The sequence below is a fragment of the Monodelphis domestica genome, chromosome 8, assembly GCF_027887165.1.
Source record: "Monodelphis domestica isolate mMonDom1 chromosome 8, mMonDom1.pri, whole genome shotgun sequence".
In the NCBI taxonomy this organism is placed as follows: domain Eukaryota; kingdom Metazoa; phylum Chordata; class Mammalia; order Didelphimorphia; family Didelphidae; genus Monodelphis; species Monodelphis domestica.
Window position 1 is genome coordinate 6912650 of NC_077234.1, and position 23702 is coordinate 6936351.

Genomic DNA, 23702 nt, shown 5'->3' on the forward strand with positions numbered 1-23702 from the left:
TGAGGGATGCTCCACAATTAACCAGGGAATAGCTAAAAAGGTTGTGGCATATGATTGCAATGGAATCCTATTGCGATTTAAGAAATTCGGAAGGGGGGTTAAGAGAAACCTGAGAAGATTTACATGAACTGATGAACAAGCCACAAAAGAACAGAAGCGTCGTAGGGATAGTCAGCTCTGAAAAATTTAACTCTGATCAACACAATGACCCAAAACAGCTGAGAAGGGCTCATGATAGAAAATGCTATCCTCCACCACAGAGAGAGAGAGATGGATGGCCTCAGAGAGGAGTGCAGGTATCTTTTATCTTCAACATTTTTTCACTCTATGATTCATGTGGAAATACGTTTTGCCTGGCTTCGAATGTTTAATGGGTGTCACATTTCTTGCCTTCTCCATTGTAGGGAAGAGAAAGAGGAAGAAAGGGAGAAAATGTGAAACTGTAAGTATAAATTAAATGAAAATAATGAATAATAATAATTAAAAGAACCCTGTTCTAGGTGCCAGGAAGAGGTAGGCAGGCTGGATATAAAAATCACTTGGACATGCTGCAATTCTTTTCATGAGAGCTGATAGCTGGACTAGGATAAAATCTGGGGCTTAGATCATGGGAGATTCTATGATCAAGAGCTAAGCCGGGCTGCTACCACTGGTACCTGGACAATTCCCAAAGAAGAAACTCTGAAGAAGAAAAGAGACAAGTACAGCCCAGAAGCTAGAGTGCTGGACCTGGAGTCAAAGGATCTGAGATTGAATCTTGTCCCTCTTCCTACCTCTATCACCCTGGGAAAGCATTCACCCCTCCTGTGCCTCAGTTTCCTTCTCTATGAAACAAAAGGGTTGGACTCCTCCTACTCAAAAAGTCAATGAATCCCTGGCTCCAGAAAGAAATCTTTGTAATACTGCTAGGTGACCCATACATTTCATCTTGGCATCTGTCACTGAGAGGTTGTGACCCTTTGTCCTGACAAATGCCTAGAATACTCTGTGCCCCATCACCTGAGTCCCTGAGCTACTAGCCTGGCTCCCCCCAAGCCTTAGCTCAATCCCATCTGCACATAAAGGTTATTGTTTACATGGTCAGTCCTCCACTAGAGTATTAGCTCCTTGAGGGCAGGGATTGCTTTTGAACTTTGCTGGCATTCAGAGTTTCACATCTGGCACAAGAGAAGAGCTTAATAAATGTTTTTTGACTATAAGAGGGATTGGAATAAATGAATGAATGAGAAAACATTTCCTGGGACAGCTTAGTGGCCAAGTAGGTAGTGAGATTGCTTTAGAGACAGGAAGTCCTAGGTTCAAATCTGGCCTCAGACACTTCCTAGCTTTGGGACCTTGGGCAAGTCATGTAACCCCAACTGACTAGCTCTTATTGCTTTATTTGCCTTGAAATAGATATTTAGTATAGACAAAAGGCAAGGGTTTAAAAATAAATGGTTGAGCTTGCTTATAAAAGCAATGGTTTGGACCAGAGGATTTCTAAGTTCCCACTCTGTTTGAATCCATCCTTCTATGACCTCTTTTAATTATTGTCACTAGGCTCTAAAAGGCTCAAATAAAGTATTATCTGTAAGGGGTGTGACGGACTTCCAAATGCTAACCAAAGGGCAATTATTGTTAATGTTAATTTTGGCTGCACTAGCCAGAAATACAGCATGACCCTTTGAGATTTCCCCCAAAGCCTCTACAGCCACAACTGGGTCCTTCCTGTCATCTTGACTTGAGCATGACGCCATCATCCTTGGGCAGCATCTTCTGAACACAAGAGAGAGAGAGATGGGAATGAGAAAAGAGGCTCTTCTTCTTGCTCTGGGCTCTAGTCTCAATGGTGTAAACCAGTCCCTAGATTTCCCCTCCCTACACACTCATTAATGCCGAGATGAGTGCTTCTGCAGTGGCTGTCTGAAATGTCAGTGTTTCTCTGAAAAGCAAATGTCTCCTTTTGGTTGGGGAAAAAAAGAATGCTGGGGAAAGGGGCCGGGCAAGGAAGTGCCAGGCACCTCGATTTCGCTGTCAAAGCTTCTGATCATGTTCTGTCCCCAAACCCTTGGGGGTTAATCCATCTCATGGGCTTTGCTCATCAAAGGCTCTGTAATCCTCTTTGCAGAATGGACACAGTTCCAAGCCAGGACCCATGTTCTGGCTTAAGAAGCCTATTCCACAGCCTGCCCTGTTCTCATGAGCACTGGCAGAAGCCCGGCTGGCCCCAGAAGTACAGACATCACAGTGAGAATCCTGCAGGGAAAGCTTTGCAGAGGGGTAGGAACGAAATGGACCATCGACCCTCTCAGCCTAGCCACCAGCTACTCGAAGAGATGAAAGGAAGCTGCAAAGAGCCCCAAAGCAAAAGAAGAGATCTGAGGAGCCAGCCAGGAAGGGAAAAGTCCCCTGAAAGACATCTGGGGACACGTGCTGAAGAGCTGCCTTTCAGGGACCTCTTTTTGGAGGATTCAGCATGACCTGTTTGAGTGGATGAGACATATGACTTGTCAAAGAAGTAACAGAGATATCAATGTCAAGGGATGTAAAATCAGACTCTCTGAAGCCCCGCATCCCTCCAGGGATCCTCACCCCCTCTATGGAATGGCAGTATTGGCAGAAAGGGTGCCTGATCTAGAGGGAGAAGAAGCTGGGTTGACCCCAACTTCCCGTACATGGATGCTGGGCGATTGTAGACACGTCAGTGCAGCTCTAGGGCCCTCGGAGCCTCGTCTGGCCTCAGAGATCTCGATAAGGCTCTAGGCTTGCAGTCCTAGAACGGGACGTTTCAACTCGTTTTCACTTACAGGGTTGGTGAGGGCAGGGGCCGGGCTAGGCTGTCCCCTTAGGCTTCACCTACCCACCCCACCATGGGGCACACAGGAGATGCTCAGCAGGCATCAGGGGTGAGTGGATGAGTTAGTGGAGACGAAATCACACGGGGGATGGCCATCACCCTTCGCTGTTTCCTTCGACAGAAGGCTTCCATGCACATCCAGTGGGTCATAGGAAGGAAATGATGATGGAGCCCAGTGGAACCTCATGGGGGATTCTATGGCCAGAGATCCAGGGTTGAAGGCAGCCCTGACGTGCCCTCCCCCAATGAAAAGCCAGCCTGCTTCCAATCCATCCCGGTAGAGGAGATCAGGGGTGGTGGAAATCATGGGCAGTGAGTCACTTGTCCAACAAGCAATCATTAAACACCGACTGTGTGCCACGCACTGTGCTGCGGCTGCCATGAATAAGAGTGGAGGCAGAGAAGAGACGTCAGCTACTGAAGAGAGCACATCAGATCGCTGGGTTCAGGCACTTTAGCAATGACTCCTCAAGAGAGATATGCTAATGAAAATGGATTCTTAACTGCATAAGAAAGCAGGCCCCGAGGACCTTCATTTGGCAGCTAGTATGCCATCGCTTGGCATTATTCCATGGGCTCTCCAGTGGCAAAATTGCATTTCCTTCCAAGCAATCTGAGTTGCAGACTTATTGAATTGGAGTATCCTCCTTTCTGTCAATTTGGATAAAAATCTAGTGCATTTTCTGAGAATGTATAGAGTAATAGGAAGGAGAAAGGAATCCATCAGAAAAAGCCAATAGCACTCCAGTTCCCTCCTTTTCCAAGAGCAAGAGGGATGAGGGAAAGAAGTCACTGACTCTGAAGTTTGATCTCGAATCCTGCTTCTGTGCATTCCTGGTTGGGTTATCTGGGAAAAAGCAATGCCCCTTGGGGGCCTCTGGACTGGAGCTTCAAGACAAGGTCATCGGGGTAGATAGAGGAGGGCTTCTAGACCTTTGGGGGCATCATGGACCCCTTTGGAAGCATTGGGGAGAAGTCTATAGACCCCTTCTCAGAATCATATTTTTAATGGACAAAACCCATAAGTTTGCAAAAAGATATTGAAACACAGCGATATGCATGAATACATGCATGCATATGTACATATGTGCACAGGTGTGCACATACATATTAATATGCTTTCTTGTATTATACACATGCACTGTATATTTTCACAAAGTATAATTCAAATATTAAAAAAATAAAATATAAACTTTAAATGAAATAGAAATTTAAGATGTAAAAACTATTTAAATAATATATTTAAGTACTGAAAGTAAAATACATAACTAAAATTTACATTCTATTTATGTGTTTATTTTCTTATTTTAAATGCAGAGATCGAGATCCCAGGTGAAGAACCCTCGAATGCAATGATCTCTAAAGTCTCTTTTATCTCTCAATCTCTGAATTCATACTTTCATGTAAATAATCTCTTTAAGCCAGGTTAAAGGAAGGACCTAAAGATCTGGGAAGAGCCCAGTCCCACTCTCTAGTACTCTTCAATTAAAGAAAGGGCAATGAGAACTAATTTTGCAAAATGGCACCAGAAGGGGATTTGAAGAGGAAATCTCCAAGATGGGGTTCTTGACCTGGAATGCACAGATACTGCCCCCCTCCCCTTGACCGAGGAATCTTCAGAGAGGTTTCAGGGAGACGATGAACTTGGAAGGGGTAGGGGGAGGGTCTTTTATTTTATTTTTTACTCGCGAATTGAAGGTTGGCATTTTCTTCACCTGCTTAAAAAACATGATTCTTGATCATCCATGTACAATCCATAGCAAATTGCTCACCATCTCTGAGAAGCGGATGGAGGGGAGGAAGGAAGGCCACTTGGATCTAATAATTTCAGAAAAGGCACATTGAAAATTGTGAGTACATGGCATTGGAAAACTCAAATCTTCGTGAATTAAAACACAATTCTTAGAAATGGTCCATAGGCTTTCGGAGAAATCCACAAGTGTCTGTGACTCAAACGAGTCTAATAAAACCTGTCCCAAGATCTCTCCTGGAAGTCTTCGGAGCTTTTCTCAAGAAGAGTTTTTGTCCGGAGGAATTCTGAGGTCCAGAGCAATATGCTTTGAAGGCAAAGATTGTGCTGTTCTGTCTCCGTTTCTTTGACACCTAACATAGCACTTAGCACAGAGAAGGGTTGTTGAAATAAATTGATTGAACTCAGGTCAGAAGCAATGGGAGTTATCTAGCTGGTTATAAAGGACCTCCTGGCCTCCCTGGTTTCCTTCAAATCCCAGCTTAAAGAGCATCTTCAATAGGAAACTTTCCTGAACTCTTACTTCTAACATCTTCCCCTCTGCTGACTAGTCCTCTTTTTCATGTACATAAATTATTGTTTAAACTCTTACCTTCCATCTTTGAATCAGTCATGTGTACTGGTTCCAAGGCAGAAAGGACGTAAAGGCTAGGCAATGAAGGTTAATTGACTTCTTTAGGGTCACACAGCTATCAAGGGTGCAGGGATGGATTTGAACTCAGAACCTTCCTCTCTAAGCCTGGCTCTCAACTCACTGAGCCATCTAGCTGGGTCATACATACTTGTTTTGTGCATATGTGTTTGCTTGTTTTCTTTCCATTAGATTGTGTAGTCCTCAAGGACAGGAACTGTTTTTGTTTTTGTTGTTGTTCTTTTCCCCCTTCTTGTAGTCTCAGTGCTTGGCACAATGCCCGGCATGCAGTAGGCAATTAATAAATGTTTACCGACTGTCTAGCTTGAACATTTGTTAGGAGTGCACCATGACTGCCTCAGGACAGACTACAATGGGGATCTCCGCGTGTCCGGAGGGCCAGGATGAGCTCATTTCTGGAAGCGGCTCTTTCATCCATATTTCCTGGGAAATGGTGGCTGCTCTGTTAAACTGGATCAGATTTTCTACAGTGCTACCTTCTCCACTATTCAGAAATCAGTAGGAGATCGGATGCGAGTTCTGTTTGCATGCTTGTGTCTGTAGTTCTTTAGAAACAAAACTTACCTTTCACCTTAGAATCAATGCCGTGCATTGGCTCCAGGGCAGAAGAGCTAGACAATGGGGGTTAAGTGACTTGCCCAAGGTCACACAGCTAGGAAGTATCTGAGGCCAGATTTGAACCCAGGACTGTCTCTGGGCCTGACTCTCAATCCACTGAGCCACTCAGCTGCCCCTGTGTCTGTAGTTCTTAGTAAGTAGTAGGTGGTAAATAATTGCTTAGTGATACAACTTAAATTCCATGTTATAGATGCTATTTTCTCTTAGGGAAATAGAAGCTCCTTGAGGACAGAAGCTCTGTGGTACCCAAATGCCTCGCATGGTGTCTGGACAATTTTTGCTACATGTTGTTCTCCCCAAATGGAAGGAGAGTTTCAAAACAGGAAAAAACAAACCAAGACCATGTTTAATTTCTTTTCCTACTGCTGACCAGAGTGCCTGAGACAGAGGAATGCTAATAAATGCCCATTCCCTGTCACTGAGGAATCATAACAATAATTCCTGTTGCCATCGCCACCACTGACCTGCCCAACACTGCTAAAGCCCTTCGAGGTCGGCAGCGCTTCACTTCCCTCATTTAAGCCAACCCTTAACGAACTCTCGTTATGCCAAAATGGATTGTGACTCTGTTGTTTCACCCAGGAGAAATGTGAGTGCCCTGAAGGCAGGGACTCTGCCATTTCAGTCTGGATCCTTGTGCCTGGGACCCAGGAGGGAGGCACTGGGGGAGGGTCTGTTAGAGGGAAAGGGACGATGTGAAGCACCCACATGGAAGCAGGAAACAAGGTTCACCCTAATTCTGAAGCCAGGGACGGCACATCTGGCTCTTCTAGCCATCACTCGCGGGCAATACCTACTTCCCCCAGGCAGGCTATCTCGGTCAAAGATGCACAGCTTGTATCCAAATTCATTCTCCAACACTCCTCGGAGAGTCAGAAGGACGAATTCCTCTTCTTCAGCATTCCTTGCGTAGGAAACATAAATATCGTACTCTTTCCCATCTAGCCAAAGAAACAGAGACCCAAGACATTAGCGCTTAGACACTCTCCCCGGGGAGACCCTTTTGCATGTTTCAGGGTGAGAAGCTGTTCTGAGAAATGTATCTAATGAAATAGAATTCTTTATTTTTTGACATTTTACTCATTCCAATGGAGACCAGATTTCATAGAAACCAACACGGTCACCTTTGAGCCATATGACAGTGCGTGATGTGGACAAGACCGAAAGGCTGACCCTTGTCAGATACATGGCAAAGGGGTCTTTTTTAGGTCAGTGATGGATGAGATCGTCCCAGAGTTCCCATCTGTTGAGGAAATTCAATAACTCTAACCAACAGAATGTAAGCGACTTGAGGGCAGCGAATGCTTTTAGACCTTCTTTGTATCCTCTCCCCAGCACTGAGTGGAAAACAAGGCTTTTAATGAATGGTTATTGACTCACTGCTCCACAGTAACTGCTCTAGATGGTCACAGCACATCTGAAATACATTATGTACGAACCTATATATTCATGGGCCTGCCATACATGGGAGAGTTGTCAAAGGACCCAACCACATTTGACACCACTATCTGGTGCTTCTGTGATGTACCAAACCAAAGCTCTCTGAGGAGAGTCCCCCAGGAGTACCACATCACACCACGACCATTTTTGAGTATTAGAGATCACAGCCTCAAGGGAAGAAGATGCCAAGATTCTAGGACATTCTAGTCCAGAAAGTCTTATGAATTAAAAGATGGGTATCCCAGACCCATTCCTTCTCAACTGTTCTCCTAAGAATTAAAGCTTTCCTTGTGCTTGGTATGTGGTTATGTGATGAAGGCCATTCATATTGAGGGATTTCAGATTTGGTTGTCAAAAGGTCTAAGGAAAGGCTGATTTCCCCAGGGTTTTCCTGATACAACAATTTTTCCCCATTCTGCAAAATATAATTCATCTATATGTCTTATATCATTATTATCATTTCACCAAGGAGCTGTTGCAGACTTTTTCTTCTATCCTGAACTAGGGAATAATAATCACACTGAAAGTTATACCAATTAGGGGCATAAAGGAGGTCTATTAACTGGAACACTTTTGCTCTGTTCACAATTACTTAGGAAAAATGAGAAAATTGCTAAAAAATTGGATCAAGGATTCTTTCAAAAAGTGCTACTCCTGGAGTTTGTTCTTGGGTCAAGGCATAATGACTTTGGGGCTTTGTTTTTGGTATGATTCAGGACAATGAAGCTTCATGAGAATAATGAAGATCTAAAGTTATAATAAGATATTCAGTCATTAAAAAGTAAAAAAAACCCTAAAGATTCTTGCTTAGTTTTACTCAAGGAAATGAAGGATTGGATGGAATAGATGACCTCTAAGGCTGCTTCTAAGTTGAAATCGATAACTCAAAGGTTTCCTGAACATACTTTGGAAAAGCTTTCCTCCAAAGGTAGCAGAAAACATTGTTTCCATAAAGATTGCCGACTTACCCAAAATGGTTTCATCTGTCCCAAAATGGGCTCGGTAGAACAAGACCATCTCAAGCCAATAGACATGGTAGACCACAATCAGAATGATGATGAGCACAATGGTCACTGCAAATCCACAGGCCAGCTCCACGGTGTATCTTGGAGGTACGACTGAAGTCAAAGACAGAATTAATTATAGATCAGCTTGAATCATGACACTTGCCATTTTTGTCAACCTCAGCAGTTGTCCAAGGCTTTTCAAATGCTTTATCTCATTTGTGTCACCCAATCAATAACCTGGTGGGAGAAAGGCAGGGTTGGAATTCATATCTTCATTTTGCAAAAGAGGAAACTGAGACTCAGGATTATTGACTGACTTGCCCAAGGTTAAATAGTAAGGTGCAGGATGAGGACTAGAACTTGGAATCCTAGTTACAATGAAATGTCATTTAATTCACCAAATATTTGGGAACTACTTGTCAAGCAACTGCTTGGTAAATCATGTTGAAAGAAATTGTCTTGCAATCGGTAAGGGTGATATTGATTATAAACATCCACTCAAATGCAAAATCTCTCAGAGCAGGTGGTGGAATAGTGGGAGGGGGTTAATCCTGCTATCTTTGATATTGGGTGAGGCTCAAACTTGTAGATTGTTTGAGCTCAGGAGTTCTGTGTGCATTCATGCATGGTACCATAATCATTTGCTACATACATGGTACTAAAGCAACCATGTATTCATGCTATGGCTGGCATCAATGTGGTAAGCCCCCCTCCCAGAGCATGGGGGTATAAAGCTGTCTATGAAGTGGTGAGCCAATTGAGGTCAGAAACTGGACATGCCAATGTGTCCTTGTTGATCACCATGGGATCGGGACCATTGGGGACCACCGTCATTTCAGTCTGGGTAAAGTTGGGCAACCCAGTCTCTAGTAAGAACTAGTGCTTCATAAGACAGCAAGAATTAGAGGGAAAAATAGTATACAGTATACTTGATGAGAAATCCAGCTATGGAATGTCTTCTTATAGGCACTTAGGGTGCCACACAACAGAGCCACTGAATTTGATCATGAACATCACAATGCCAGCTGTGATTCTTGAGGAAGTAGAAATGATACAGAAGATCAAAAAATGGAGAGGGAAGCTAAAACAGAACAATGTCATTCAATAAACATTTATGAAGTTTCTACTATGTTCCAGGGACTGTGCAAAGTGCTGAGTGTTACAAATAAGAAAAAAGAAAGCCATTCTCTGCCCTCAGGGAGGTTACAGTTTACTGAGGAAAACAATTTGCAAAAGGAAACATGAAGTGGGTTGGGGAGGGTACACTAAGGGGTATTCATGTCAGGGATATTTTGTTCCAGATTTGAAACCAGGTGGGACTGAAGATGCACCTGGATTGAACTGATTTCTTCCTTCTATACTAGAAGACTATGGAAGGAATTTGGTACTCTGCCCTCCAATCAGAAGGGAGAAGAATCTGAAGAAAGTATTATCAAGGTGAAAGTTAGCACCCTGGTGATGAAATTAGAATGACTGATGAGCAATTTTTTTAAAAAAATGGCAAGCTTATCCTAGAAGGGCATCTTGTTCTGTGTAGGTGAAACAAGGTAGAGTAAAAGATTTAAAGTGGATTGAGAACATGTATAATTGAAAGAGGTTAGTGGTAGTACAGTTTTGGAGATATTAAAGGAGAGATCCTTGCAATAGTTTTCTGATTGGTCTTCTTGCCTCAAGTCATTCTCCACTCTAATCCATCCTCCATTTGGTTAACAAAGCAATTTTCCCAAAGCACTGATCATATATGTTCTTCCATACTTAATAAATTCCAGTGACACCCAATCACTTTTACAATCAAGTATAAAGCCCTTTGTTTGCCTTTTTAAAAGCTTTCACAACCTGCTCCATTCGTGCCTTTCCAGAATTCTTATACCTCAGCACCCTCCAAGTACTCTATCATCCAAAATTCTGGCCTCATTTAGGACTTGGCTCAAATATTTTCTTCTGCAAGAAGGTGTTCCTGAGACCTCTTACCAGTTCTAGAATGTGTCCTCTGATATTATTTTCCACTGGCTGTGTGTGTGTGTAGAGGTAGAGATGGATGTATGTATAGATAGGCAGACAGAGCAAGTATGAGAATCTTGAATACAGGAACTATTTTTTTCTCTTGATAGGGTAAAGGAAGGTTACTATTCTTCATGACTTCAGCATTTAGCAGAGTGCCTAGACAAAACAGTTAAGTCTCTACTAAATGGTTTGTTTAATGAGAGATTGATTAGCTTCTCAAAGCATCTGAAGGAGGAAATAACAAAGTATTGAGGAAAATCTTGGACCTTATTAGTAAAAAGAAATGTATCTAAGAGAATAATTAGTGACCCAAATAATTACTATCCCATTTATAGAAAGAAATGATGGAGATAATCTCCAAATGCATTCAAAGCATCCTTGGTGAGGGCATTAAAATGAAATGGGAAGGATATCGAAAGCAATATTCCTTAGCCGACCACATTAAATTCAGTTTAAAAAAAATTTGGATGAGTCTTTCCTAGGGGGCTTACTCTATTGAAGATAGAAGTACAAAAATAAAATCTTCGTTACCTTCAAGGGACTTAGATTCATTGAGGTGAAGTAACATTTACACAGAGAAATACAAAATTTTATATATGGAAGGATCATCTTTTAGGCATGGGGTGAATTTTTACAATTACTTGGAGGTAACAGAAAAAAATGTTGTATGAATAGAGAAGAGCAACCAGCAAAGTTGGAGTGGATCCCAGAGCACGTGACAGGAAGTACTATCAATTTAACTCAGGAGAGATCAATTGAAGCCAGTTTGTTGCTTAGTCAGGTCAATAAGCATTTATTAAGTATCTACTATATGCCAGGCCTTGTAATATGTGGTGGACATACAAAGAGAGGCCAGAATATAGTTCACAATCTAAGAGGGAAAACAATTGGAAAACAAGTACAAACAAAGATACTCTAGATAGTATAAATTGGAGATAATCACTTGGCGGAGGGCACTGAGATAGAAGATCACTGGGAAAGGTTCTCATATAAGATAGAATGAGAAAGAAGCCATGGAAGTGAGGAAGAAAAGCTTAAAAGGGAGAAATTCTTGGCATAGGAGGCAAAGAGGGAAAATCCCCATTTGGGTGTTGGAATGTTGTGTATCAAGTATGAATGGACAGGTGGATGGGTAGAAGGATCAGTAGATAGACACATGGTTGGCAAAAGTGATGATTACTATGTTAAAAGGCAGGAAGTCATTAAATACTTATTAAATGTTTACCATGTCCCAGGCTTTGTTCTAGAAGTTGAAGATACAAAGAAAAGCAAAAGATTGTCCCTGCTCTTAACAAGTTCACAGTTTAATGGGGAAGACAATATTGAAACTATTTTCAAGTTTGCTAGATAAAGGTCAAATTAGAGATAAGAAACGGGAAAGACATCGAGATTACAGTGGACCAGGAATGGTTCCTATATTTATACCATCTGCAAAATAGTTGAACAAATTGGGTGATACTGTCTACCTAAGATTTTAACTTTCTATTCTTTCTCACTTGACTGTCTAAGGATAATTTCTGTGTAATAAATCAGATGATGTTCCTTTTCTTAGCCCTGGTGTCTGACATTGGAGTCATGGTCAAAAATTCAGAACTGGACAAAGCAATAGATGGATGCCAAGGGACTGGCAGTCAAATCGTGTGATCTTGGACAATCTGATTAATCCCTATGATACCCAGATTCTTCACTTATAAAATGAAGAGGTTGGATTAGATATTCTCTATGGTCTCTTCCAATTCCAAATGAATGATCATTTGTCTTTATCAGGAAATAGTGTCATGGGTCAAATCAAGAATGTAGCAACCAATATTCAAACAAAAGCAAAAGAGTTGGTCACCAGATGCATTGGAGGAAGTCGACTGAAAGGAGAGTCCAAGAGACAAAGTATGAATCATAAGATTGGTCACAGAATCAGACAATCTTGGCCATGGGAGGAACCTCAGGGAGCATTCATCTGGTTTATCTCATACTCCGACAGAGTCTCCTATATAACATTCTTTTTTTTATGTGTATCCTTTTTGTTGTTGTTGTTTTTCTAGGTTATGCATGTATTATCATGCAAAACATTTCCATATTGTTAATTTTTTGCAAAAGAATAACCATATAAAATCAATCCCCCTCCCCCCCCAAAAAAAACCCCTCAAAGTGAAAAAATCATATGGTTTGATCTGCATTCTGACACCAGCATTTCTTCCTCTGGAATTTGATAACATTCTTTTTCCTAAGTCCTTCAGAATTGTCCTGGATCATTGTATTGCTTATAGTATAACAAAGTCTAGCACAGTTGATCATTCCACCATATTGCTTTTACTATGTACATTGTTCTCCTGGCTCTGCTCATTTCTCTCTGCATTATATGCCTATATAATGACATTCTTGATGACTGCTCAATCAACCTCTTCCAGAGGATCTCTAGAAATGGGAAGTCCACAACATCTAGAGGTCACCCATTCCACATTCAACCATTCTTATTTTTAAGAAGCCTTTTCCGATCCAACACACATATACACACTGATATATATATACCATACACATACCCTATATGGAATATTATCAGAAGAATCATGTCATTTTTTCCTTTTCTTCTTTTTTTAAATTTTTATTGATTCTTTCCATTTTTATATCATAGGCATTCTTTGATCTACCCCTCCCCTAAGTAAGCCTGACCTTGTAATAAAGAAAAATCCAATGATGCCAAACCAGTGGGTCTATGAATTGCATCAATCAAAATCATACATTTTAAAGGAAGAAATGGCAGAGTTGAACCAGCAGACAATTTGCTTCAATTGTTGCAATAGCTGCCCTTTTAAGACTTAGAGATGATGGGACCCAGCACCAAAGCATTCCCATTTCCACTAAGAAGCTAGGCTGATAGCGTGGCACCAAGATCACCTAAGCCTCTTGGTTCTCTGTTGATGGGCTGGATGATTTTTTTGAATCTGCCACATTCTAATATGACGGTTCTGCTTGATAAGGCAAGGCAGGGTGCCACAAAGGTCATAGTACATTCACTAGAGCTCTGGGGTAACTCCTTCTCTCATCTTGTGAACTCTTTCCTCTATTTAAGCTCCAACCATAATGTCCTTTTATAATAAGGGAAGAAAAAAGCTATTGGTTGTCACCTATGCCAGGTTAGTTGTGCTAACACTGGCAGTGATATTTCCTAATGATGAGGAGGTAAGTTCCCCCCTATGATGTGCCTTATTTCCTCAGGCCCTTCCACTAGGGGTATAGAACAGCATTTACTTCTGAAAGGATTTTTTTCTATTATTCAGTATCAAATAGTCATGAATCAGTCACTGTGTATGATGTCAACCCAACTGGCTGGATTCCTAGAAGATTCCATGAAGTAAAGCTTGATAGCAGTGGGCAGTCACTTACCGGTGATGCTATAGGGGAGAGAACAGGAAGGAAGTTGGGGGGGGGAAGGGAGGGATAAGATCTCAAATAATTTATTTAACAACTATTTTACCCAACTTCTATGTATGATTCAATATATTACAGTGTAATTAGCAACATTAGCCACTGGAAAAATATAAAGGCCAAATATGGAAAAGTTCTCAGAAAATTTAAAGAATCACAGAATTTAAGAGTTGAAAAGAGGCCCCGAAGGTCATATAATTCAACCCTTACCCAAAAAGGAACCCCCTGATAACATGCCTAACCTGTTGAATCTTTCCTTGAACAGTTCAATTAGAGGAGACTCATTACCTTCCAATGGATCCCCATACTATTTGGGGACAGAGCTACATTAGAATGGTTTTCTGGCAAAAACTACATCTGTCCCTTCTTAAATTCTACCCTTTGTTGCCCTCAGTAAATGAACAGGAACAGGCTATTCCATCCTCCACAGGACAGATACTCAAATTCTTCAAGTCAGTCACCCTGAGTTCTCTTCAAAACTGCTTAGACCTACAATGTGATTTGTTACCATGGTCATGCTCATCCTAAGATTCTTCCTGCTTTTGTAACTCAGACTCCTTTGGCAGTGTCCGGTGAAGCCAATGGACTTCTTCTCCCAATAAGGTTTTTAAAGGTACAAAATGAAATAAGAAGGATTACAAAGGAAGTAAATTATTTTGAATACAAATTTTAAAATATAAACAAACAATGACAATAAGAAGTTGTGAGCCCCCAGTAAAGAATGGTGGTTATAGCATGGGTGCTCACACCCTTTGGCCCAAGTTACCTATCTGTTTGACAATGGCTTGTTTTACAGATTCTCCTTTGTCATTTCTTGCATGGCAGGTGTAGTTGCGTTTCAGGTCATCAGAAGTCACTTTTTTGATGCTCAGTATCCTGGTTATTGTTTTGTCTCCAACAATTTCAACTGTCTCACTGGGAAAGAGAGGATAACATAGATTACTGACATTGTGATCGCAAGGAGGAAGACTTACATGCAAGGTGAAAGTCAGGATGGAAGAAAGGCAGAGATGAGTAATGAGGCTTTGAACACACAACTGGTGCAAAATGGATCTATGCTTCTGCCATCATACATTCATTCATGCAAGAAATATGTGCTTACTAAATCAACCTGCATCTACTAAACTCTTATGTGATAATCACTGTACTAATCACTGGAAATACAAAGAAAAAGCAAAGAATCTTTGCCTTCAAGAAGCTTACATTCCAATGGGAGAAAAGGTGTCAATGAGAACATGCAGAATAGATGAAAGGTATCCTTAGAGGAGAAAGCACAAGCAGCAGCATGTGGGACTGAGAAAGGTCTTTTATGAAAGGTGATATTTGAGCTGAATCCTTAAAAGAAGCCTCAGATTCTAAAATTTGGAGGTGGAGAGAGAGGATTCCAGGCATGGAGAATAGTCAGTGGAAATACAGAGAGATGGGAAATGGAGAATTATGTTCACAGAGATCAGTGTGACTATCTCATACAGTGTGATAAAGGGAGCAGAATGTGGGAAATTGGTGATGTAGGAAAGAGCTTTAGATGAAAGGACTTTCTATTTGATGCTGGAGATAATGACAAGACTAGAGTGAGTTGAGAGAGATGGCAGAAGACTTATGCTTTAGAAAGCAAAAAGTCACCTTGGCACCACTTTAAAGGGTAGTTTGTAATGGAGATGGGGTTGGGTCAGAGAAAGACATTAGAATCCTATTACAGGAGTGAAGAGAGAAGATGATGAAAGCAGTGGCTGAGAAAAAGGAGAGAGGGGTACATATATGAGACATGTTGGAGGGTAGGGGAATTATAAGATTTGGAAATGGAATATGTAGGGTGAATAAGAGAGTGGAGTTGAGGATGATGCCAAGGTTGAGTGACTGAAAAGGATACCAAAGCCCTTAAAAGCAATAAGAAAGTTCAAAAGAGGGGAAATTTATTTTGGTTGGGTAGAGATAACTATTTCTATTTTAGATGTTTCTATTTTATATGCATATGGTACATCCTGTTCAAAATGTTCAACAAGCAGTTGGTATGATGTAGGATAGGTGCCCAGAAGAGAGACTGGGGCTCGATAATGATATGGAGATCATCTGCCTAAAGGGAGTAATTGAACCCATTATAACTGATAAGGTCACCAAGTGAGAGAGTATAGACATAAAAGGGAAGTGGACTCAGGACAGAATCTTGGGAAGATAGCAACAGTTAATTGGGAAAGGTAGTAAAATAAATTTATAAGGAGTGACAAGATGGAGGAGAAGAAAACCAACAGAGAGTAGTAATGAAACCCCTCCCCTCTCCCAAAAAGTGTGTCCTCTCATAAGGATAAGATTATTAACAAAGTCAAAGGCTGTAGAGAGATTTTTTTAAATGATGGAGGAGTAAGAAAAGACCACTAGAATCAGCCATTAAGAGATCCTTGGTAACTCTTGACAGAATAGTTTCCATTGAATGATGAGGTCAGAAGCAACATTACTTATTATGTATAAGACATGAAAGTATAGAATGGTGGTTCAAGGGAGATCCAAGAAAGATCATTTCCTCAATAAATTTCTAGTCTATTGTTGGGTAGGGATTGGGGAAAGTCACCTCCACAAACAACTAAGATGACAAGGAAAGAGAGATAAGTAGTGCAATATCCTAGCAGTGTCTGGTTTGTCAAAGAAAGGCAACCATTACAGATGGTGAGACCACAAGGATGCTCCTCATCCCATGAGAAAGATGTTCTTTGTGGAAAGAGTTACCTTAATAGTAGTAAATATTTCGGTAAAATAAATCATACTGCCCTTCTGGAGAAGACAAAGAAATAATAAGATGGATTTAGAGATGGTTGGGTAATCAGGTAATTCCCGGAATAATTATTTATAATGGCTCCATGTCAATGCAGCTGGAAGGTTAAGGTTGGATGCTACTGAATTGTTTTATCAATGATTTGGATGAAGCAGAGAGAGAGCACCTATCACATTTTCAGGTGACACAAGGCTGGGAGGAAGACCTAAAGCAATGGAAGACTGAAATCAAGACCTCAAAGTATCTTGATGACCTTGAAGATTTGGCTGGATATAAGAGAAATTCAATGGGCTTAAATGAGACATTTTTCACTTTGGTATAAATGATCAAGGTTAGAAATGTAAGATGAGGAAGGTAGGGCTAATAAGAAGTTGTTCTAAAAAAAGAGTTTGTGGACTACAAGCTGGCCTACACAGAGAGTCATTCAAAATATCCGGCCATTGAGGAAGAGGTCAGTTTTCTAGTCATGGGACAAACAGGAGAAGGAGAAGAATCAGGCTGTATAGAATAAAAGTGCAGTATATAGGAAAGGTGTGCTCGTCAAATGCTTCATCACAGGAAAGTAACATATAAAAATAGGCTCTAGTATTTTACTCCATATTCACATTCTATACTCCTGCTACTGGCTGGCCATCTTTCAAACATTAGTTAAGGGTCACAAGGGAGAGGAGACAGGGATTTGGGCAAAAATAATGAGTGACCTTTATTGATACATTTTAATTTGTGATTTGCAAAGTTCCAAAGAGCAAACATTCGATCTTCCCTTTCAATCATTCTAGGAGCTGGGTACTATGGATATTAGTAGACTCATTTTGTAGATGTATAAACTGAGTCACAGAAATTGAATGACTTACCTAAGATCACCCAGTGAGTGTCAGAAGAAATATTTAGCCCTGGCTCTCAGGCTAGGCACTTGTAATGTAAGTATATATTATAAGTTATTGGTTGGCTGATATTTCCCAAGATGTACCAATCAAATTATTGGCTAAGTCTGGACTCAGTTCCTAAAGACTTCAGAGTTGCTGAAAAAATCATTCTGGGCACTTTTCCTACTCACCAAGTACAAAGAAAATAAATTTGGAAACAAACATTTTTAAAGGTGTAGGTTTCATTTTTAATACAGAATAAACTTTGTGAATGACAGTTTGGGGGGGGGGGTTGGCTCATTATCCCCAGTGTGGGCTTAACCACTCTTTACTGAAATAATTGTTGTTGCTGTTGTTCACACAAACTGTTTCCTTTCATGTAGTTTCAACTACTTCTCTCTTTCTAGGGAGACAATTAAGGACCAGAATGCTTAGTCTAGAAATCAGAGTAAGAACTCACATGAAAACCTGCTCCTAATATTTTTCTTCACTCATAGAAAACAATCACTTGCATTTGAAGAACTACGTAATGTCATAATGTGGACACATGAAGCAGAGGAAGAGCTCAGCATTGTCTAATAATGAATTCAGTTTTATTATTGTTTTTGAAATATATGCCACTGAGCTCCATCTCCTCTCACTAAAAGCCAAACTGGAAATACTTTTTTCCTCCTCCATTCAAAGCTGAAGAATCACAGTAGGTTGGAATATAATGAAATTGGAGGGGCAAAAGCCAACCTATATATTTTTAATTTGTTTAGCAATTTATTCTGTTCCTTCTCATCAACTTTTAAGATTAAAGATGGGAAGCATAAGCTTTCCTTTTCAAACTTGAAACTTTGCTTAATAAGAAAATTAGATCTCTAAGAAATTTTAGTGGCTATAAAGGCCTAAAGAGGTTGAACATTAAATAAGAAGGAGTCATGGGCAGATGAAAAGGAGAAACTGACAAAAGCAAAGACATTGATTTAGATAGAAAGAGGCAAAAAGAGAAACATGACTCATAGGAGGGAACCATGTACAAGGAACAGAGCCATAGTGATTGTCATGTGGAATCATGCTTATAAAGGCAAAGGAATGGATTTTCATGGACTAACAGACCTAATTAAAGCCCTGAAGTATATTTATTTAATATGTTGACCCAGCTTGTATTTAAAAGGGTTTGATGTTGCTTTATACACTTTAAGACCTTGTTCCTAAAGACTTTAGGAGGGAACAACTAGGTGGCTCAGTGGATTGAGAGGCAGGCCTAGAAATGGGAATTCCTGGGTTCAAATCTGGTCTCAGACACTTCCTAGCTGAGTCACCCTGGGCAAATCACCTAAACTCCATAGCCTAATCCATTATAACTCTTCTGTCTTGGAACCAATATATTGGTGTCCTTTGGAGATCAGGATCCCCAGTCCAATACAGAGCTCTAACTTGTTTTTACTAAAGGGATGGTGATGGTAGAGGGTGTGGTGGATGGGGGGTGGAGGGTTCCTAAGCCTTAAAATCAAAGTATACTAAAAATCAAAGTTATACCCTAGTAGACAAAAAAAATCTCTAAATGGAAAGGAGCTCAGAGGATTTATAGTCAAAACCATAACCAATAATGAATCCTCAGTACAATGCACTAGAAGAGTGCCATCTCTCATTGCTTAGAAAGCAATTCTTCACCCACACTACATATTCATGCTTAGAGATGCTCTGGTATGATTTATGCTACCTTTGATTGATTGTTATATTCATCGTTTCATCAGGCTTTCTTCCATCAACGGTCCACCAAATCTCATCCCTTGAGTCCTTCAAGAAGGGAAAACGGACTTTACAGGGAAGCTCAAGCTCCTCACCTAGGAGAAATTGATGGTCACATTAAAGTTCCATTTTGAATACTTTATACACACATCTTGGTTTTGGTCTTTTTAGATATGGAGATAATAAGAGCAAGCAGTCCTCGATATGTAATTCACAGAGAATATAATTCTAATCCTCAGGGGATACTTCCATCAAAAAGTCTATGGATATCTAGACCAGAAAAGTCTAAGTCTATTGCCTAAGCCTGGGCTCAGCTTTGCTAAAAATGTCATTCTGAACACTTGTCCTACTGACTGTGTACCAATAAAATAGCCTTTGGAAACAAACAAAACAATTAAGTAGTAGGCTTCATTTTTAGAGAAGAAACTTCATGAATTATTGCTTCTTTTATTTTATTTTTATTTTTTGTCCAGTTATCCCCAGTGTCAGATTAACAAATATTTGCTGAAATGAATGTTCTTTAAATAAATGCTTTCTTTTCATTTAGTTTAAACTACTTATATACAAAATGGCACAATGAATATAATGAAAAATGATGAAGTGACTTTGGTGGAGTCCTTTGGAGATCAGGATCCCCAGTCCAATACAGAGCTCTAACTTGTTTTTACTAAAGGGATGGTGATGGTAGAGGGTGTGGTGGATGGGGGGGGGTTCCTAAGCCTTAAAAATCCAAGTTATACTAAAAAACTACCCTAGTAGACAAAAAAATCTCTAAATGAAAAGGAGCTCAGAGGATTTGTAGTCAAAACCATCACCAAGAATGAATCCTCGGTACAATGCACCAGAGGAGTAGGGGCCGTCTCTCATTGCTTAGAAATCTCCAGTAAGAAAGGAAGCCACCAACTCCCAAGGGAATCCTTTCTACCTTTATGCAGTTCCATTTGTTATGAACTTACTGCTTTCTTTTCCCTGACATCAAGCTTCAATTTCTCTCTTTGCAGATAAATTGTTTCTTATTAATTCCTCTGTAGTCAAGCAGAATAAGTCTGGTCCTTCCTCCACAAGAAAGCCCTTGTAATTCTTGGAGATAGCCTGGATACTCTCTCCCACCCCCTGTCCAATATCTGTTCTTCCGCAGCCTACACGTCTCCAATGACCATTCATGGCATGATCTGGAGCTCTCCCTCGCAATTTGTTAACATCTTCCATTCTCCAGTTCATCAATGTCCTTCTCAAAAGGTGGCACCCCAAATTAAAAACAATGAATGATAATGATAACAAGATCATTATACATTTACATTCCTTGAGCTCCACAGAACAAAAGAACTTTCAAAACATAGATGGCTAGCCAAAGAAATAAAGATCACAACGGAGTAGGAACAGGATGACATGCACATTTATCATTCTTATCACCCTCTGTGCCACTGGCATTTTCTCCAAAGGATGCTCAGTGAATGCACAGAAGATAAGCTTACAAGCGAACACTTTTATTCAGCTAAAGGAATGAGTTATTATATTCTGGTGATCAGAAGTCCACAGAACATTAAATGTAAAATAATAATAATAATAATAATAATAATAATAATAATATCATAAAATAATAGAAGGTAGTGCTTTATTCCAGGACTATTTCAACTTGAGCTTCATTGAACAAGATGAGAATGGAATAATAACTGTATTTATGATAAACAGAACCATAACAATGAAATAGAGTCTAAGATTTAGAACTAGAAATAGACTTTAGGGGCCATCTAATACAATGCCATCATTTTATGTGTGAGCAAAGTGAAGACACTAATTTGGAGACAACAGATCTGTCTTCCGGGGAATAAACAGTAATTTCCTGATGCAGAAGCCTGAAGAGAAGCCTTTACTTCTTCCCCCTAGCTCCTTTCCCTTCTTTCTGATCCATTTCTGCTTTGTCCTAACTCTGGAGAGAGTGGAGGGGCCCTGGTCAATTGGCCATCCCTCTCACCACACTATGATGGGTGATTGCAAGGTTCCTGCCCACTCTATTTGTGTGAGACAGGAAGGGATAGAGAAGAAGAAAAAGAGGAAGGAGAAGGTAAAGAGACACCGAGGGAGGAAGAAAAGGGAATGAAAAGGAGAACTCACATTGGTGGTCGTTAAAGGATACCAGAGTATATTGTATAACTAGAATTTCATTCCCAAAACTCTCTCCCAGGATCCCACTTTCGTTCTCACCTTACGTTTTGGAGATAAAGTTTGTGTGTGATCCCACCTCTCTCTCTTTTTCCCGCTAACACAGTTCCTCAGGCTTTTAATTTTGTCTTTTTATTTCTTCTACTCAAGTGATTATTAATAAATCTCATAAAATATAATACTTGGAGTTATCGGATATTAATTTTCATCTTACAATATAAAACATTGAACCTGGAGTCAGGTAGACTTTAACTGAAATTAGCATCAGACATTACTGAATGATCCTGGATGAGTCCCTTAACATGTTCCTGCTTCAATTTCTTCAACTGTGAAATGGAGATCCTAAGAGTGTCTGCCTTCCAGGGTGGTTGTGAGGATTAAATGAAATAATATTTGAAAAGTACTTAGCACAGAGCCTGGAATACAGCAGGCTCTTATTAAATGTTTACTCCCTTCTGCACACTGATGTGCTTTAAGATAAGTAATATGCTCTGCATGTATTGTTTCATAGGATTCGAGTGTATGACAGGTATATAATGTCCCTCGTTCTGAGGACTACACTTCCCCAGCCTTGGACAGAGACAGAACACAGCTCTGACTGAGAAACCGTTAACTTAAAAAAAATTAGCAACAGGAATCTTTTTCATAGTTTGATGAAACCCATGATTCCCTTCCCTGTGGGGAAGAAAGAAGTATACATATATATGTGTGTATATATGTACATGCATGTATATATACACATGTGTGTATATACACATACACAGATGTATATGTGTTTCAGGTAGGGGGCTAATAAAATGAAGACTTATTTTTCCATCCAAATTAAGGGATTCTCTAAAATGTATCCTCAGCCACTTGGGGCAAGGTCTATTAACATCAGGATAAGAACCCCTGATTTATAACTGGATGTGACCCGCTTGCTATCCCTTTTGTCTTTGCTGTCTTCTTCCTTTGCCACTAGGATGGAGGGAAAAGAAACATTTGTCTCGTGAACCCACCCTTTTGCCCACGGCTAAGGTAGATTTTAATCCTGAACAAGGGGTATCTCCCTCAGCTGAAAAGGATTGCCATATCCTGGTATTTCCAAGTCCCTGATGAAGTAACTAAGGAACGTCTGCCTGTCGTGGAGAGCCAAGCCCAGCCTCCTCACCTCCATGCCCCAAAATTAGCCACACGTTTTCAAAACCAAGTTTTAATGGTTTTCACCATGCAAAATCAGAGTTGTTGCTATGCTTGGTACATTGTAACTAAGGCCATTTTATGCCTAAAATCAGGATTTAGTTTCATCATGAAGAATACAAATTATTAGATTCAATTACTTGAAAACATCTAAAGGTACAACATTCCCCATGCCTTCCATGAATAAACATCTCAGAAAATGCAGAATGCATCTCCTGGTCATCTTCAGGATTCTAGCAGTCGCCTCCAATCAATCTTATGATGACTCCCCCAACCCCCACCCCACTCCACCCCCTGAAGAAAGGTGAGACCAATATCATTACCTGGTTCCTTGTCATAAGTTATGTGGTCATTGGGAGAAAAAATATCAGGGGCTGTTGCATAAATTGGAGAGGCTGCAAGAGAGAAAAGAATTTAGTCTGTGAGGGCACCCAACTAGGCTCATCCAGCCTTTTTCACTATCCATTCTTGCCAGATGCAACATACAAATCTATAATCATTCATATTTATATTATGTGACACATTCATGGAGAGGAGTGGGGAGGGGAAGAGGAGGAGGAGGAGGAGAAACCACTGACCAAATACAACATAGCTAGAATCCTACTCTGATTCCCATTATATTCCTCAGGCTAACAGAAAACAAATCTTGGTGCTACAAATGGGGCTCAAAATATTCTTGAGAATTCAACAAATCCATTCAACTGGCCTTGGCCGCCATTGGGAGCCAATCTGTTGTCCTTACCTCCCAGGCCGTAACATTAATTTAAAGCAATTTAAGAATGTTTCTAAAGAGGGCATCATACTGTCTCTCCACCATCTCCACGGTGCGTGGAGGGAAGAGCTTTCAAAATGAAAAACGTGCAGTAAAAGAAAGGAGAAATATACAGGAACAAGACAAAGGAATATTTGCTTCTGGAATTCTTCAGAAGACTTTTTTCTCAGTGATTTTCCAAAAGACTTTTAGTTCTCATGCGATCAACCTTGAATCAGTATTCCCTTCACCAGAGGAAAATTTTATTTTAGTCAAATGAAAGAGTAGAGAAATGTTTACTATGATTCTGTCCAGTTCTGAATTCTCATGAAAAACATGAATTTGTGGAAGGCAGGGGTTGGTGGATTTTTGAATTTTTGTCCAGAACACCAAACATATGGTTATAGACATAATGGACATTTAAGAAATTATTCATTCTCTTTCTTTCTTTCCTTCTTTTCTTCCATCTTTCCTTTCCTTTCCTTTCCTTTCCTTTCCTTTCCTTTCCT

The 23702-nt window shown here is 40.3% G+C and overlaps 1 protein-coding gene across 1 annotated transcript in view; it reads right to left on the reverse strand.

Annotated features, from left to right (window-relative positions):
• The window catches only part of IL1RAP (interleukin 1 receptor accessory protein), a 155392-nt gene that overhangs the window by 11869 nt on the left and 119821 nt on the right, over positions 1-23702 (reverse strand). The window contains 5 exon segments of the mRNA XM_007502459.2: positions 6654-6797; positions 8265-8414; positions 14497-14645; positions 19072-19195; positions 22766-22837. Of these exon segments, the coding sequence (XP_007502521.2) occupies positions 6654-6797; positions 8265-8414; positions 14497-14645; positions 19072-19195; positions 22766-22837 (639 nt within the window).